Below are 19,115 nucleotides of genomic sequence, written 5' to 3'. Positions count from 1 at the left end.
GGACTTCTGTTAACCTCACTGTGCATATACATATATATCTATATATATATATATATATATATATATATATATATATATATATATATATATATATATACCTACGAGCAATTAATAGTTTTTGTTAATATGTGCATATGTGTTGCACAATGACTACCACTATTTAAAATTGTGAGATAATGTTTTATACAGAGTTTGGTGAAATTAATAAAGAGGTTACTAATCCTATCTAGTTCTATATGGACAAAGTAACATTACAAGATGGTTCAGTTAGAGAAATAACTAGTGCCTAGTTATGTTAACAAAAAAACCAGATAGACAGAACAACTAATTAATTAATTGAAAAGAATTTAAGATTAATTAATAGCATATGTTCATCTTCATGGGGAAAGCCACCTTCCACGCGTACAAATTGGTAGCTTCCAAATAAAGTCGGAGTGAAGCAGCGGAAAAAAAAGTGAGTGTCAATCAGACAGCTCTGTAAGTATTTCTTTCTGTGGTCATGAGAGTGGAGGAGTATTCTCCATTAATAGCATCATTTTCCCTCTCTTTCAAGTCTTCAATTTGCTCAAGAGCTTCCTTGATATCAAGCCTTCTTTCCACATTCTCCTCACAACAACTCAAGCCAATCTTCAGGAGCTTGAGTAATTCAGCTTTACAATTTCCAATTCCTCCCATCTCTACGTCAAACATGTCACTGGTGCGTTTCTCAGTAATCATGGTATTGACCCAACTGGCTATGTCAGAATCAGTATTATGCCTAAGTGTGAGATAGTTCTCAGGGAATTTGCCCGTCAAGATCTCCAGAATCAGAATTCCAAAACTCCACACATCAGTCTTCTTTGTAATGCGCCCAAGTTGAGCATATTCTGGAGATTTGTAAGGCAAGATAACTTTTTGGGCATGGTCAAGGTTGATGACGGGGCTGAGGGCATAATCAGTGAGAAGGGGCTCGAAGGATTCATCCAAAAGGACGTTGGAAGATTTGAGATGACCATGAGGCACAATTACACTTGGGAGTGCACTGTATAGGTAAGCCAAACCCCTGGCTATACCTTTCACGATTTTCAAACGAGTTGGCCAGTCAAGTCCAAGCTTTTGGGAGTTATGATTGCCTGCATGATTAGTAATTACAATAACATTGTTACTACATATATACCCAAGCTGAAAAGTGATGCAAAGAGGGAGTTAAACAAAGTAATAATTACCATGAAGATGACTGGCCAAGCAACCGTTGTGAACAAAGGCAGAGAGGAGAAGCTTTTCTTCCCTTTTATAATAATAGGCGAGGAGAGGGAGAAGATTGGGATGGTTGAGATTGGCTAGTCTTCGCATGTGCTCGTGGAACTCCTCTCTGGGCAAATTGTTCATATGCTTGTACCTCTTGACAACAACGGGGTAACCGTCTAAAATGACGGCCTTGTAGGAGGACCCAAATCCTGCACTTCCAAGAATTTCAGCGGAGGACCTTAGCAAATCCTGCAAATCAAACATAGGTTCTTGAGGCCTGAGGAATATGAGTTTGCCTGGTTCCACCCTCCTGGAACGTGCACGTCCAAGACCCTGAAATGATGACGCTTGCCTGGGACTAGCATCGTAGTGATCCGCTAGGCTTTTAGTTTTGACATAAATGGGAGGAACCTGGACCTGGCCCTGCAACGTTGAAGCCATATGATCTTCTGCTGAAGATTGTTGTTGCAGTTGGGATGTCAGTGACCTCAACCGATATATCACCAATACTATAACCAGGATGGCTACAATCAATGCACTCGTGACAATAGCTAGTAAAATTTTTAGAAGACGCATTTTGGACGGAGTGGCTACCTCTTGGCACACATTCTTGAGGGGCGCCCCGCATAGTCCAGGGTTACCTATTAGATAGATAGATAGATTGATTGATTCAGTTATTCCATATTCCAAATTGTAATGAAATGAATGAGAAACATTATAAGGTACCGACCGCTAAATGGGGAGGCGCCGAAGGTGATTAGACTGGGCGGAATGGGACCCTCCAACTGATTGTTAGAAAAGTTGATGATCCTCAAAGGATAATAACTAGTAGTATTAAAGTGCTGGAAGAGGGGGATTTGACCTTGAAACTTGTTTGAGTCGAGACGGAGGATGAGGAGAGAAGGCAAGGTGGCAATGGAGGAAGGAATTTGACCTGTGAACTCATTATTGGACAAATAAAGTTTCCTCAATTTATGCAAACCCTTAAATTCATCGTCGGGAATCTGTCCTGAGAAATGATTGTAGGAGAGGTAGAGGGCCTTGAGATTTGGCAGCAACCTTACGCTAGGTAAGGGACCCACAAAGGTGTTGTTCATCAGGCTAACAGAGCGGAGAGCGGGGATGGAAGCCAGAGTCATTATATCGATATTGCCTGTTAGGCCCATGTTCTCGAGTCGCAACCCCCAAACCTTGTCCCTCAAACAAAACAAGCCCACCCAGTTTGGAATGTTTCCAGAGCAAGGTGGCTTTGAGTTTGTGGTTGCATCCCAACTTTTCAAGGCCACTGTGTTTGTCAACGACTTCTTGAACTTCACCAGCGCCTCCGCATCAGAATACATGGCTTTGGCTGATGTGCACCAGCTTGATGATATTAATATTGATGCCAATACCAACACAACTACGTTACCCTTAACCATGCTCAACCACAGCTTCAGCTTCACATTCATGAATGGTGCGCGCACCACCGAAGCAGAGCGCGCCCCCATTTTCACCCTCCCAATCAGAATCACAATGATAGTTGTATCACCATCATTTTTACTATTATTTTTTATTATTATTTTTTTTATTACTATACAGCACCATCTTTGATCATTAGTGGCCAGAGAAGGCCAATGGTGACGGAACTGTTAGGACTAACAGAGAGGGCAGTAAGAAGAGATTGAGAAGAAATGAGAAGGAATAGGCTTAGAATGTGCTATTCTTTTTTTGCGTCTCAGTACAGCTTCATTTTGGGCGAGAGGTCTAAGGAGGTCCTCTGATTTTGTTCCTTCTTTCTTTAGCCCATGTATTTTAAGATGCCAAACCGTGCTATTTGCCTTTCATTGTAATTCCATTTTCCATAATTAGATTACATTACAATGCATTTTTCTAATTTCAACCAAACCACCCATTCTCATCCAAATTTACCATATCCTTTTCTCACATGCTCTTTCAAAAAAAAAAAAAGAAACTCACTTTTTACAACTCAAAATAGCATTATTTTATTTTTATTTTTTATTTTTATTTTGTAACTTAAACTACTAATATATAATATATATTACTATATTATTAACGGAGGTATTTTTTATTGGAAGAGCACCACAATACCACTTTACCTTTATATATCCATCTTCTTCAAATTGTAAGAAATAAACAACATTTTACATGGTTTTATTTACAATAAACTGTAAATGGTGTACAGTCAAAACTGTTTGCTCATAATGATTTTGTTTATACTAAAAATATCACAATCAATTTATAATGTTCATACAAAAGAACAAGTAATTCAAAAAAAAAAGCCATAGATAAACATCTATTATATAATAGTTAGTTGTGAAGTCAATAAAACTAGATAATACTAATAATAATTTATTATCTATTATAAAAAAAATGATTTCCATATCTCGTATTTTTGTGAGACCCTTTATCATATTCATTTTTCTTTAAAATTTATATCATTTTATTTTCAGTGATTAATAAAATAAAGCTTTACTAAAGCAATAATTTGTGTTTATTTAAAATCATGGGTCCCTTTGTTTAAGGTTTTCCACCAATGATTTCTTTTTAAAAGAAATAACCTTTTTATGTGTTCATTACAGCTTTTTCAAATAATAAAATTTAGGTTTAATATTTTCGAGGTCCCTGATTTTGTTGAGAAGTCTAAATTAGGTTCTCAATTATTTTTTTCTCCATTAGATTTTTATTTTTGAAAAATTAAAGCAATTAGGTCATTGGCGTTAGTTTCGTACTAATACCGTTAAAGGAGGTATCACGTGTGAGTTATTGGTTTTTTTGAAAATTTTAATTATTTTATATTTATTTTTGTTTTTTATTTTTTATTTATTTTTTTAAAATAAAAATGACACATGTCAAGCTGATGTTGTGCCACGTGGCAATGATAGTGTGACATGGCACTGACAATGCCACATGTCACTATCAGGCCACATGTCATTGCATTAGTCTCAGTTTGGTCATTGTATTTTTTTTTTGTCTCAATTTAGTCCTAATTTTAAAAATTAAACAATTATGCTCTTCTCCAAATTCAAACATAATTTAAATTGTATATAAATCTTAACAAATATTGATGTGAAATTTCACTCTTTTTTAAAAAAAAAAAATTGAAGAAAGTTTTTGTGAAAACAGTAATTAAAGATAGTTTTTTCTTTCATGATCTTCCATGGAAACTTTTTCCACGAAAATTTACACCAGCATGTTATGTCACTTTTTTTTCAAATTCTTATAAGGTATATTTAAATAACATAATTAACATTTATATAATTAAGTAAATATAAATATAATTAAACTTAATCTTGTTAAAAATATTTAATAAAAATATCAATTTTAATAAAAATATTTGTTAAGATTTATATACAATTTAAATTTTGTTTCAATTTGAGGAAGGACAAAATTGTTTAATTTTTAAAATTAAGACTAAATTGAGACAAAATAAAAATACATGGTTCAAATTGAGACACAATAAAAATACAGGAACCTTGAGACTAATGCAATGACACGCGACCTTACAATGATACGTGGTACTGTCAGTGTCATGTCACACTGTCATTACCACGTGACATAATATTAGTTTGACATGTAACATTTAAAAAAAATTAAAAATAAATAAAAAATAAAAATAATTCAAAAAAAAAATCATCAAAAAAAAAATCAGAAACTGACACATGACACTTCTTTTATTGGTGTTAGTACCGAACTAACGATAAAGACCTAATTACCTTAATTTATCGAAAAATAGGAATCTAATTGAGAACAAAAATAATTGAGAACCTAATTGAGACTTCTCAACAAAATTAGTAACCTCGAAAATGATTAAACCTAAAATTTATTATAATCTAAAATTACTGAAAAATATTCAATTAAATATTTTAAGTTAAGTGATTTCCATTATTCTAAACTAAGATGAATTAGTTTTTTTAATCTCTACAAAATAATCATTAAACTATTACTTTCGTTTAGATTTGAGTTAAATGTGTTAATTGTATCGTTAATACTGGTGCATAAACTGTTACATAAAAATATTAATGACATTAATTTAATAGATGTTTTTATATGATAGGCATTAGTACAATTGTAAAAAAAAAAAACATAGCCACCTCTTAATACAAAATGTAAAATTGTTTAAGTTTTATTTATTTATTACGATGACAAATAAATTTATCATATAGATATCATATGAATTGATCTTTTTTTCTTTCTTTTGGTAAAAAAATTCCGCATTGACAATACATGAGTATGAGAAGGTAATAATCGTTTTTTTTCAATTAATTATGATGATGGAGATTAAAACGAAGGTGAAACATTTTAAATATTTTTATTTATTATTATTTTTTTACATAAGAATCAATTTAAAGGGTTCAATTGCATAAAACATTTATTTATGAGGTAATGTACAAATTTTATCTTTTTTATTATCTGTGATTCTTATTTTTTTTTATTTCATTTAAAAAACTTTTATTTCAGTAGAACAATTTGTTATTGTGTCAAAGAAAAGAACGCCCTTATTAAGAATAATTTGTATTTTTTTATGATGTCCAAGTGTTAAAGAGAAGTATGTATTTTATATAATTAAGTATCATTCTATTCTATGTATGTTTTAACATGTATTTATGATCAAGAAAGATCCTCTTAATCCATTTTAATCAAATTTAACTTATTAGTATAAGTTTAGATGCACACTAAATCAAATGCCAAAAAACAATTCTAACAACGGACAAATTAATTCATTAAATAAAACGTGAATTGATTAGGTTAATATAACTTCAAGTTTTGGTTCATTTTGATATTAATGGATTAAAGCTTGACATAGTCGATTAATCCAACACAGTAGTAAAAGAAGGATTTACACATTTAATTGATTAAATATTTAATATAATTAATTGATACATATAAATTTTAGATTTCGAACTTAATTATGAACATTTTTATCGATTTTATCTTTACATTATTTATTGATTAACTTAATTGCAAGAGAATAATTGTTAATTGGCTTAATTTTAGAAAAATAATTTGAATTATATCATCAAACAAATGCAAGGTTAAACATAAATGCAACATTAAATGCAGATGTAATGTCAGATACAAAACCTAGTTATAATGTGTTTGTACATACATGATCTTCCAATTATAGAGAATCATGAAGGTGAAATTGATTTTTGGGCATTGAATTCACAGAATAAATAAGGAATGGTGATGCTTCTGTTGAGGCATGTGATAGAAGTGTTAAAGAGATTTAATATGCTTAATTGTAATTCAATAAGTACTTTGATTAAGATTGGTTTAATACTAGAGAAATAATGAATTGATGAACCTAAGTATAAAAGAATCGTTGGCTTCTTATGATGTATTTGTCATAAACAACTCAATTAATCAAATTTAACCCATTATTATAAGTTTAGGCACATACTAAATCAAATTCTAAAGAAAATTGTAGTAACGAACAAATTAATCGATTAAAATAAAACATCAATTGATTAGGTTAATATAACTTTAAGCCTTGATTCATTTTGGTATTAATCTATTAAGGCTTGACATAGTCGATTAATCCAACAAAGTAATAAGAGAAAGATTTACACATTTAATTGATTAAATATTTAATATAATTGATTTATACATACAAATTTTAGTTTTCAGACTTAACTATGAACATTTTAATCAATTACATCTTTACATTATTATTGATTAGCTTAATTACAAGAGAACAATTGTTAATTGACTTAATTTTAGAAAAATAAACTGGATTTTATCATCAAATGCAACGTTAAACATAAATGCAACATTAGATGCAAATGCAACGCTATATGCATATGTAAAACCTAGTTATAATGTGTTTGTACATGCATGATCTTCTAATTTGAGAGAATCATGAAGGCGAGATTGATTTATAAGCATTGAATTCACGAGAGTAAAGAAAGAATGGTGATCCCCAAATGAGGTATGTAATAGAGGTTTTAAAGAGATTTAATATTCTTAATTATAATTCAATAGGTACTTCGTCTAAGATTGGGTTTAATACTAGAGAAATAATGAGTTGATGAACCCAAGTATAACAAAATTATTGATTTTTTACTATATCTTTGTCATACACAACCTAGTATAGAATTTCGTATAAAAGTTATATCAAAATATATGGAAAATTCTAGGGCATCTCATCTTTTATCTGCCAAATAGATTCTTGAATACATCAAAGGAACTGTAAAAAATGGTATTCTATTTCCAAAAAAACAACACTTCAACTCAAGCAATTGAACTTGTTGGGTCCATATAGATTTGAAATGGGAAGGTCATCAGGATGATTAAAAGCACTGCAATTTTGTATTCTTTGTAGAAGAAGCCTCGACCTCAGGGAGTTTGAAGAAAGAATAAGTAGTTGTTTTAGCACAATATATAATACATAGTTGTTGCAATGTGTACATATCAAGCTACATGGCCAGACAAGTGTGGATTGAGTTAAAGTTGAAATTGAAGTATAAGAATGAAGTTGTTCATTGAGAACAAGTCTATAACAAACTTGTCAAAGAATCTAAATATATATATATATATATATATATATATATATATATATATATATATATATATATATATATATATATATATATATATATATATATATATATATATATTCTTAATATTATAAATAGTAGATAAAAATATTTAATTATCTGTTTATTGACGGAATAGATACAAGTATTCAACCCACGAATACTCACTGTTAATAATTATTAATAAATTTTATATGAATGTTTTTTAATTCAAGTAATCAAAATAAAATTATTAGTAAATTAAATATTAACCATAGAATAATAGTTTAGTATTTCACTTTGTATATTTCTATTTTTTTTATTTAGGCCTAGAGTGATTATGTAAAAGATTAATTTTTTAAAATTTATATTTTAACACAACTCATTTAAATTTACTTTTTAAAAAGACTAAAATTATTCACATTAATATTCCATTGAGTAATTTGATTTGAATTATACTTGAAAATCATTAATATTTTTATTTAAATTTATAATTTTATGATTTTTTAAATAATTTAATTAAAATATAAAATATGAAATATGAAAATATTTGTGAATATCCATAAATATTCGACGAATAATACAACAAATATTTTTAGACGAAACAAATAATAAATAAACAATGTCTATATTCATCTCGACCCATTATTATCTCCATCTATAACTCATGGAAAGATTAAGCGTATCAGACACTAAAATTTACTATTTCATTATTTGAAGATTAGTCTAATGAAGGAAAACTAGAACGGATATATCTTAAGTTGTAGATGTTTTCACCAAATAGACTAGGAGCGAAAGATTTAAAATTTTGAGATAAGTAAAATGTTTTTAATGCTGAGAAACTAAATTAAGAGAAAGTGTTGAGATGCAATTCAATTTTATTCAGTTTTAGTTATTTTTTATTTATAAATATATAGAGTACATCAAACTCACAATGTGTAAAACCTTTTGTGGACACAATATTATAAACATTGCATCAGACACACTCTGTTTTTTTTTTTCACAATTACTTTATCTCTTTTTCTCTCCTCTTCTTTGTGCAACAATTAACGATAAATTTGTTATACAGTTTTAATTTATAAATAATACCATTTATAAATAGCTAATGTATAGTAATGACGTGTAAAATTAACATAAAATCAAAATAAATAAAAAATTCACTTATATTTTGAGAAAACATTATCCACCCAAATTTCGGCCGTCGTTAGCCATATACTAAACATATATTGTGTCAATAAGTTTACAGTATTGCGAAGGGAAGGCAACCCCTACTGTAAAGTGAGAATAGAGGGATCCATCCACCTTTACGTAAGTGTCTATTCCACACGAAATGATTACCAAAATACACATTATTATTAATTATTAAAGAAGTACTCAACTATTAATTATAATGCTATAAACCAAACATAAGTTGAATGTCTATCATGCCATCAAACTATAGATATTTGAACATTACACAAGGAAAGTATATAGGGTGAAGTAGGCGTTAACTGAGGAGGGACTACCTATCTTTCGTTACTGCAACATCGCTTATCAAATTACAAATTTCTGAACATTCCACCAAACTGACCAAGGAAATAAATGCTAATCAGTAATCGAAAGTACCCGAGTAAAAAATATTCATTTTGTTAAAACAGAAAAAAATTATTTAACGCCAATTTTTTTAATTATTTAAAAGCAACTAATAAAACATTATTATTTTTACTTATATATGCCCAGTCCTTAATTTTTTAAACGAATTTTGTTTTTGTGCTTCAATTAAAAACTACCCTTTTAGTCTCTTAGTTTACAAAATGTCATTTTCCCCTCAGTAATAACATGCCAAAGTTTGGTTTCAATTTAATTTTAAAAACTCAAATTCAAGCTGTTTTAAGTCTCACACCCAAGAGATAATTTGTTCCTTCTTTGCGAGAAGAGTTTCTGACTCTGTTATATCTCTGCGTCATCGTTGCAATGGCAGGGCTTTTAAATTAAATTACTCACTTCTATTGTTTCATTTCCTTGTTTTTATTCTCCGTCGTAGGTTGGTCACTGAGCAGAACAGCAAATGGATCAAACCGCTTCATTACAAAACAAAATCCAAGTACAAAGAATTGCGCCGGTAGCATCCAAATCTGATGGAACAACAACTAGGACAGTGTTGAAGAGGAATAAGGGTCTTAAAAACCTAAACCAAGACCCAGGGGCCACTCATCCAGTAATGTATCTCCTTTAAGCCAGTCATCTGTTTCTGGGTATCCCACCATGACGTTATCACCAGATGATAGACCCCTCCGCTGATAAACGTCAACGGCGAGCTTGAATGCGCGGAAAAATAGAAGGTTGCAGGACTTGCATCAGTTTTTACACCAGATACTGTACTTGCTTGGCAAATAACCTGGGCTGTAACTAGCTCAGGGTTTCAATGAAATTGCTTATTCCAACATTTCTAACAAAACTCAATGATACACACCATCTAAATTGGGAGGGCTAAAAAGTAATTTGGAAGAAAATTTTATAAACAAAATTGGTCCAAAATTAAGGGACTAAATAGCATATCGGAACTTTGGTATCAATGGTTGGGGATCTAAGGGAGTTGGAGAGGAGGGTGATTAGGAGGACCCTTCCCTTTGTATTACTAATCACCCTTAAAACTAATTTCAATGTCCTTGCTCCATTTTAGGTCTCATGATCCGCTTCATGGCTTGCCAATGCCCTTTTTTGAGTTTTCTCACATTTCAATATGCAATCAGCATAGCGTCTACATATAATAACATGTAGATAAACTCACTATTCTACTTATTCTTATAATAGATGCATGAATCATAAGAAATTTTGTTGTATCCCCAAGAGACAGAACCAATCAAACCTCTTATATTAGATTGTTTTAATTTGTGCAATGACCTCTTCGTTTCCACACATCATCTCCTTACCATCTACCTCAAAACCTTTAGTTTAATAAATCAGAGGCCATGGAGAAAGGTCATCTTCACTTCTAGTTGTTCAAGTTCCATACATTCACCTTCACTAACCACAAGTGCAATTAAGACCCTGATGAACGTGTGGCTAATTATTCAAGAGAATATCTTATTGTAATCAACACCCTCCTTCTGGTCAGAATCCTTAACTACCAAACTAGCCTTGAACTGAACACAATTTAATGTAGACGGGTCCTCAAATGTTCTATCATAGATGTTTATCCTGATATAGATGTTTATCAAATGCACTATCGTAGACACCTTACCACCCATTCTACTATTAGACATTGACGTAGTTGCTTCACAAGATTCACGGTTGCTAGACCTAGATACAGGCGCTTCAATAGAGGCTCTACCTTTAAATGTTTTTGAGATCTTATTCTTGAAGATCCACTTGGAACCAACAATGCTCTTGCCTCGAGGTGATCTTACCAGATCCAAGTCTCATTATTCTGCACCGACTCCATCTTTTTGTGCATGGTCAAAATCCAATTGTCACTCTTAAGACAAGCAACTCCTTCACGAGAGATACTATTTAGATGATTCTGTTAGCAAAACAAGTTTTTTATGAATAAACTTATTCACTTCTTGTTGTTGTTATTCATGCAATCACTAATATAATTTATATACTCACATATTCCTAATTGTTGTATTCAAAACAGACAAAAACGATTAAAAATGGCTAACACATTAACTATCCATAAGACTCCAATAACTAATACATTAACTACCCATAAGTGTCCAACGGCTAATATATTAACTACCAATAAGAGTCCAATGGCTAACTCAACCTTTGCAATATCCACAAACGTTCATAACATCAACCTTTGTCTTATTTGATTTCTTGCTTTTAAGAAATGAATTTTAAGTCTAACTCAACCTTGTAAAATCAACTTGTAAAATGAGATTTGCATCCACTTATATATTATAAATTTATTTTATCTTTAGTTGATGTGAGATCTCCAACACTTATCTTTCTTGAAGACCACCAACCCTAAAGAGGATGAATACTATCACATGCTTTCGGGAAAAATCCATTTTACAGAGGCATAGACTTAACCTCTTCGAGAGTAGTGAATTCCTTCCCTACACTCAAAGAATTTACAAAATCCATGTAGGATGGTAGACAAGAGGCTAGTATAAACATCATTGTGTCTTCATCATATACCTTGACATCTATGCTAAAAGCTCCATCAAGATTAAATTGAGCTAATCAAGATGAGCTTTTAAAGACATACCAAATTCTTATTGCAAATGGACTTTGTCATGAATAACTTCGCCAACTTCAACCACAAAGTTGCATAGGTCTTTTCCTCTACAACCTCATAGAGCACCTCAGCTGAAAAAGATGGGAGAATCATCAAATGTGTCTTCTCCTCCAACTGATTCAGAGTATGCCTTTCTATGTTTGCCATGTTGCTAGAAAGTGTGGTGCCCACACCCCTTGCTCCTTAGGCAGGACTCTCATCTTAATTCTTCAAGGGTTGAAACTATTTTACAAATTGAATTTCTTGATCTTGGAAATGATACCCTTCTTTCTTTCAACAACTAATCACTTATAAAGGACAAAGATCGAAACCAGCTCTAACCCAATATACGCTCATATGAGACACTAAGCTATTAGACGCAATTTAAAACCAAACAACGATCTCTTAGAGAGAAGTTCAATATATAAGATCCTACAATCTACATACTCTAACTTGATGGGGGATAGTGAGATCATTACAAGACAAAAAGTTGTTATGATTAAATCATACCAGAATTGATGATCAAAACATTATTGATATGACCACACATTATTAGCCAACAATCATGTGGACGTGATTTTGGGAGTTATATTTTGGAATAATCCGATTTATTTTGGGAATCAATCTGGATAGCCCAATCTTAGGCGTTATGTTGTAACTCTCATATACATATTTGTGTCTGTGCAAAGCGTGAATGACAGAAGAGAATGATTCTGTCTGAGAATCTTTTAAGATATTTTTTAGCCTAAGGATATCAAACTTCTATTTTCAAGGGGAGGATTTATTAAAATACCGTTTCGATATTACTCAGAAAATTTCAGTTGGTATAGAAGTCCACTGCTAATTTTATCAGTAACCAGCACATAAAATTAGCAGGGAACCCATCATTTTGAGAGGAAGCTCTCACTAGTTAAAAACTACAGCAAAGAGTTGAAGTGATTTACCAGTATTGACGAGTTCGAAACCCTTGCTTAAAAACAACCAGAGGTCTGAAAAAAAGCAATCCAACGCAATGGTATGTGTCCATTTAGACAATTACACAAACCAATGTAATGTAATGTTTAAAATATCAAAGCAGGAAGTTTATTATTTTACTTGTTGTACCTTATAACGTTAAAAGGGCCTTCTCCAGGAGAGCCTTCGCCACCTCGGATGCAAGTGGTGACACACTTGATTGTGCACGATTCCGCTTTCCTCGACTTTGGTTTCTGTATTCTAGTTTTCTTACAGTCTTTGGGCAGCGTGCACTCACCGGACAATGTTTGAGGTATGTTAGATAGAGTCTCCGGTTCATCAGCTGCAGCCACAGAAGCTATTACAGCAGCGGTCGTCAGCAAGGTAGTCAGTGCCAGACTGCATGCTCTACTGAGTCTCACACTCTGGATTTTGCAAGTGACCATGCTTCTTCTCCCAGTTCCAGTCGCACTCTGAATTCCCCCGGCACGTACCCACCAACCACAGTTCTCCGATAAACAAGGGCCATAAATTACCATATCTTTAGGCACTCCCCAACTACACACAATTATCTTCTCTTCCCTTTTGTATGCACTGCGCTTTTGTGGAGAGCAAGACAAAATAATTAATGGATACTTTTTCAAAATTAATTGCAGTTTTAGGTGGATAATTTTGCTGAATTTCAAACTAAACATTACATTTTATAAATACTAGAATTATATATTAATACCTATTAATATTATGCAATAATGATAATTAAAAAGGTCAAATCACATGTTTATTGTACTTCAAAAAAATAATTGACATGTACAAATTCTGAGTGACTAACTATGCACATAAGATAAAACCGGAATAAACGTGGAAAGAAATCATTTTATGTCAATTCTCGTACCTATGCACTAAAAAACACATTCATATAAAACTTTTGGATCTCTTAAAAATTAAAAAAATTAACTTGAAAACAATTTTTAAAATATTTAATTATTTTTACAATTGTTTTAAAAATAAATTAATAGAAATGATGATGCCACATTCTGTGACACTTGTTTGTAAGCACTTTTTATTGAAATGATTGAAAACATGTGAGATAATTATGAAATAAGTTGAGATATATACCATTTTTATAAATTTTAACTAAAAAGTATCTAAATATAGTTTACAATTCTTACTCTAGACCATATATTATTTAATACCTCTTCTGAAATATCAAATTTCGAAATTGTATACATTCCACATAACGTATTCAAAGATGTTAAAAATGTTATTTTCATCACTAGTAAGACTCTAAAGCTGTAAAAAAATTATCCATTGTAACCAATTCTCTCATTAGCGAATATATATATATATATATATATATATATATATATATATATATATATATATATATATATATATATATATATATATATATATATATATATATATATATATATATATATATATATATATGTGTGTGTGTGGGCTTGCTAAATTACGAATGTTCTTTTTTCAATTGGTACATTTTAACAATGTGTATCGAGTTTTAGTAGACAAAAATATCTTCAAATATTATGGATTCTATGTTTTAAGGTCAAGAGTATTTGAATAATTTTCATTTTCAAAACTATAAAAAAAAAAAACAAGAACCCCAAAACCCTTACTATGGTGGAAGGGGTCCAAACAAAGGCTGATGAATAATGTGAGATTATTGAGTGATGACAGTGAAGCACTGTACTTGGCTAACTATGCAGAGGAGAATAAGGAAGAGGTAGAAATCTATGTTCAATATGTTCCTAGTGAGGCAGTGGAAGTTCACTTTCTTAGTTGTGGTGAAGTGGCAGAAAAAGGAAACATAGATACGGAGGAAGTGGTTTCCAAAGTGGATGAGATTGTACAAGAGGGTGGAATGGGTCTGGAAGAGGGTGATGTTGTTGTAGAAGAGGGTAAGGAAGAGTGTGATGGTGGTCATGAACAACAAGAGGTTGAAATGGGTGAGGAAGAAGAAGAGTGTGATGGTGGTGAGGAACATGAAGAGGTTGAAATGGGTGAGGAAGAAGAAGAGTGTGATGGTGGTGAGGAACATGAAGAGGTTGAAATGGGTGAGGAAGAAGAAGAGTTTGGTGGTGGTCATGAACAAGAAGAGGTTGAAATGGGTGAGGAAGAAGAAGAGTGTGATGGTGGTGACAAACAAGAAGAGGTTGTAATGGGTGAGGAAGAAGAAGAGTGTGATGGTGATGATGAACATGAAGAGGTTCAAATGGGTGAGGAAGAAGAAGAGTTTGTTGTTGGTGGTGGTGAAGAAGAAGAGGAAGGGGGGAATGTTGTTGAGGGGGAAGTAGAAGCTTCAGCTGAAGAATGTATGGATGAAAGTGAAGAAGACAGAATGGCTAATGAAGATGATGAGTTTGGTGTTCAGAATGATAGGGTGGACCAAGTTCGGAGAAACATTAATCCAGTTTTGGATAGGTGGAATAGAATGAAAAAGAAGAAGAAATGTGTGACTAGAAGATGCAATGTTGGGGAAGGTTCATTTATAATGAATGTAGAAGTTGGAGATCATGACATGAATGAAGAATACAATAGTGATGAATTGGATTCAAATGTAGATAGTGATGAGGATGTGAGGTTGGAAAAGGGAAATTTAAAAAGTATAGAAAAGATGATATGAACAAGAACTTCAGATTTGAACTGGGGATGGAGTTATGTTCATTAAAGGAATTTAAAAATGCATTATTGGAGTATAGTGTATTAAATGGAAAAGAGGTTAAGTTTGTGAAGAATGACCTGAACAGAGTAAGGGCAGTTTGTAAAAACAAATGTGGTTTTTTGATTATGGCTAGCAAGGTAGGAGGCAAGCAAACATTTAGGGTGAAAACCTTGGTTGGACGACACAGTTGTGGAAGGGTCTTTGGAAACAAAAGTGCAAATGTTAACTGGATTGCACAAGTATTAGTAGATAGGTTTGTAAATGTGGCTAACATGACAGTCAACCAAATAATTGATGACATTAAGAAGTCATTCAGTGTTGGAATAATTGCTTGGAAAGCTGGAAAGGCCAAGCAAATTGCTTTGGATTCTTTGGTTGGTGATGGAGAACGACAATACGGTCGTCTATATGATTATGTGGGTGAATTGCTAAGAGTGAAGTCTGGAACCTTTAAAATTAAAGTCAATCAACCCTAACCAAGTTTGCCTCCAAGATTTGGCTCATTTTATATGTGTTTAGAGGGCTGTAAGCAAGGCTTCTTAGGAAGTTGCAGGCCCTTCATAGGGGTAGATGGTTGTCATCTAAAGACAACATATGGTAGTCAGTTGTTGGTGGCAGTGGGCAGAGACCCGAATGACCAATATTTCCCACTAGCTTTTGCTGTGGTTGAAAATGAGCAAAGAAAGTTGGAGATGGTTTTTGACACTACTTCTGGATGATATTGGAGGCATTGATTGTCAACGTTGGGTTTTCATTTCTGATCAACAAAAGGTATTTTCATTTTAATGTTTTCCTATTTTTATTTCGTAGCAATTGGAATATTTACTATTGACCAAGACCTTTTGTGATTTGCAGGGACTAATGACAGTTTTTGATGAGATCTTGGAAGGAGTGGAACATAGATTGTGCTTAAGGCACTTGTATAACAATTACAAGAAGAAGTTTGGTGGAGGAGTGCTTATTAGAGATCTTATGATGGGGGCTGCGAAGGCCACATTTAAACAGAGTTGGGAAAAGAAAATGGGTGAGTTTTCCAATGTTAACATTGATGCTTACAATTGGTTGCTAGCTATTCCAACTAATCGTTGGTGTAAACATGCATTTAGTAGTTATCCTAGATGCGATGTCTTGTTAAATAATTTGTCTGAGTCATTTAATAGTACAATTTTACTAGCTAGAGACAAACCTATCATAACTATGATGGAATGGATTAGAACTTACATTATGAGTAGGTTTGCAACACTTAGAGAAAAAGCAAAGACATATACAGGAGTTGTGATGCCTAAACCACGAAATAGGCTTGATGGGGAAGTTGAGAAGAGTGGAAATTGGATTCCAACTTGGGCAGGGGCTGCAAAATTTGAAGTCACTCACGGGTTTACAATGGATAAGTTTGTAGTTGACCTAAGTAACCATTCATGTAGTTGTTACTTTTGGGATTTGGTAGGAATTCCTTGCAGGCACGCTGTGGCTGCCATAAATTACAAACTAGAAAACCCTGAAGACTATGTACATCCTTATTACAAGAGAGAGGCTTATGAGACTTGTTATGGTCCTGAAATTGTTCCAATCAATGGACAACAATTGTGGTCTACTTTTGAATCTGGTTCACTACTGCCTCCAATTTATAAAACACCCCCTGGGAGGCCTAAAAAACTAAGAAGAAGGGAGGCTGATGAATATGTGACTCATACAAAATTGTCAAAGAAGAATCTTGTTATGAAGTGTAGCAGCTGCAATGAATTTGGTCATAATGTAAGAACATGTAAAAGGGGAAAGAAAAAGGTACAAAATCACTCTTTTACAACTTCACTTATTTACACATTCAAACTTATTTACACTATGATAATTGCAATGTTGCTTACTTCCATTTACAGAACACAAGGGCCACTTCAAGTGTAGGAGGATTTGGCAGCACAAGGGCGACTTCCACTGCAGGAGGTTCTCAAGCAGAACCAGCTCCATCAACGTCATAAGGAGGAGCAACATCAACAAGGGGAAGAAGAAGTGGCAGTGGACCAGGACCTGCATCAAGTCGCCAAGGAGGAGGAACATCAACACGGGAAGAAGAAGTGGCAATGGACCAGGACCTGCATCAAGTCGCCAAGGAGGAGGAACATCAACACGAGGAAGAAGAAGTGGCAGTGGAGCAGGACCTGCATCAAGTCACCAAGTTGGAAGAAGAACATCCTCACGACTACTGGCTGCACAACATCTAGGGTCCCAAGCTAGTACCAATTGAAGATTTATTGTAGCCAAGCCTTTATTTTAATGAATTTTGTAAGTCACAATCACCCACTTAGGGAACAATAGTAGTAGGTACAGTGGTTGCTTTTAACATCTACCATCCTATGTAATTGTAAGAGACCACTTAACTTACTTTAGTACTGTTATTACAATATTTTTTGTAGTGAAAAGGGACCACTTAACTTATCTTATTTAATAGTATGGGACCACTTCATATTATATCCTGCTTCTTGTTGTATTCCATCTTTGCATTATGCCAAGTTAACTTTATTTATTCCAAGTTCACATTTACATATACTCTGCTTCTACTTTCTTATGCTGCCAACTGTTTTCTTTATTAACATACAACAAAAGACCAGTAACGGTAATAATGGAATGTTAAAGAGAAAACAAACAACAAGCAGAATTTCGAGACAAACTCAACTACCTCATTTTATTCAACCATAATTCTCAATTACAATTAATCTTGAACAAAAACATAATACAAAAGAAAATTGTTAACGCCCATGACAAGAGAAACAACAACAACATCATTTTTCCAACTTTCTTCTCTTGTTCTAATTTCCTTTTCAACTTGTCGTTCTTCTTCCATATATCCAGTACAAGTTTTTCATTTTCCAAACACATTTCAAGTTCTTCACGTTTTCTTTCAAAGCTTCCTTCAATTTCAGAAACTCCTTCATCATGCCATTCAAAGTAATTACAACTTGAATTACTCTACAATCAAAACAACACAAGATTAATTCAAAATTCAGCACATGAAATGAAAGATTTAATCACTTACTGCCCAATTTTTACATCTATAAAACAATCTTCTTTTGTTCTTCACAGTAGTTGCCTTCAAAACCAACAATGTTTCACCACAACCACACAATTTAGAAGATAACCGTGAAGATGATCCACAGCTTTGCAACTTTCCCGAACCAATTGACCTTCATGTCCAACCATTTCCTCCACTCTCACCTTTCATTTCACTACAACAAAGCAATCCCTTCATCAGCTTTCCAGCCCACCCAAACACTATATCCTCAATCCTTATATTCACACGAAGAAGAGCAAAACAAAACATATCAACTTACCTCCTCAAAAACACCAACTCCAACCTTCAGATGTACCTCCTTAGCTTTCTTTGCCCCCAACTGCAGTCATGAAGAAGAATCCAACTTCTTCAAATCTCATTTATAATAGATGACAAAGTGCTCTTGAACGAAATGCACACTTAACATACTTAATCTCAGTTCAACACTTAAACATCCAACGTGACAGAGAGTGAAGAGGGCAG

The 19,115-nt window shown here is 32.8% G+C and overlaps 2 protein-coding genes across 2 annotated transcripts; both read right to left on the bottom strand.

Moving 5' to 3' along the window:
* Positions 1 to 326: 326 nt before the first annotated feature.
* Positions 327 to 2,931, bottom strand: LOC108332990 (pollen receptor-like kinase 4). The gene is made up of 3 exons (XM_017568283.2): positions 1,958 to 2,931; positions 1,206 to 1,868; positions 327 to 1,112 (listed from the first exon to the last, which is right to left on the bottom strand). The coding sequence occupies exons 1-3, from the start codon at positions 2,712 to 2,714 to the stop codon at positions 466 to 468; spliced, it is 2,067 nt and encodes a 688-aa protein (XP_017423772.1). The 5' UTR covers positions 2,715 to 2,931; the 3' UTR covers positions 327 to 465.
* A 6,145-nt stretch (positions 2,932 to 9,076) lies between these two features.
* On the bottom strand, positions 9,077 to 13,480 carry LOC108332533 (uncharacterized). The gene is made up of 3 exons (XM_017567839.2): positions 13,051 to 13,480; positions 12,891 to 12,935; positions 9,077 to 9,307 (listed from the first exon to the last, which is right to left on the bottom strand). Exons 1-3 carry the CDS (start codon positions 13,437 to 13,439, stop codon positions 9,244 to 9,246), a joined length of 498 nt encoding a protein of 165 aa, XP_017423328.1. The 5' UTR covers positions 13,440 to 13,480; the 3' UTR covers positions 9,077 to 9,243.
* Positions 13,481 to 19,115: the final 5,635 nt, after the last annotated feature.

Source organism: Vigna angularis, chromosome 11 (genome assembly GCF_016808095.1).
Source record: "Vigna angularis cultivar LongXiaoDou No.4 chromosome 11, ASM1680809v1, whole genome shotgun sequence".
Taxonomy (NCBI): domain Eukaryota; kingdom Viridiplantae; phylum Streptophyta; class Magnoliopsida; order Fabales; family Fabaceae; genus Vigna; species Vigna angularis.
Note: the sequence above shows the minus strand (reverse complement) of the source record. Positions and strands in the feature narration are given on the sequence as shown.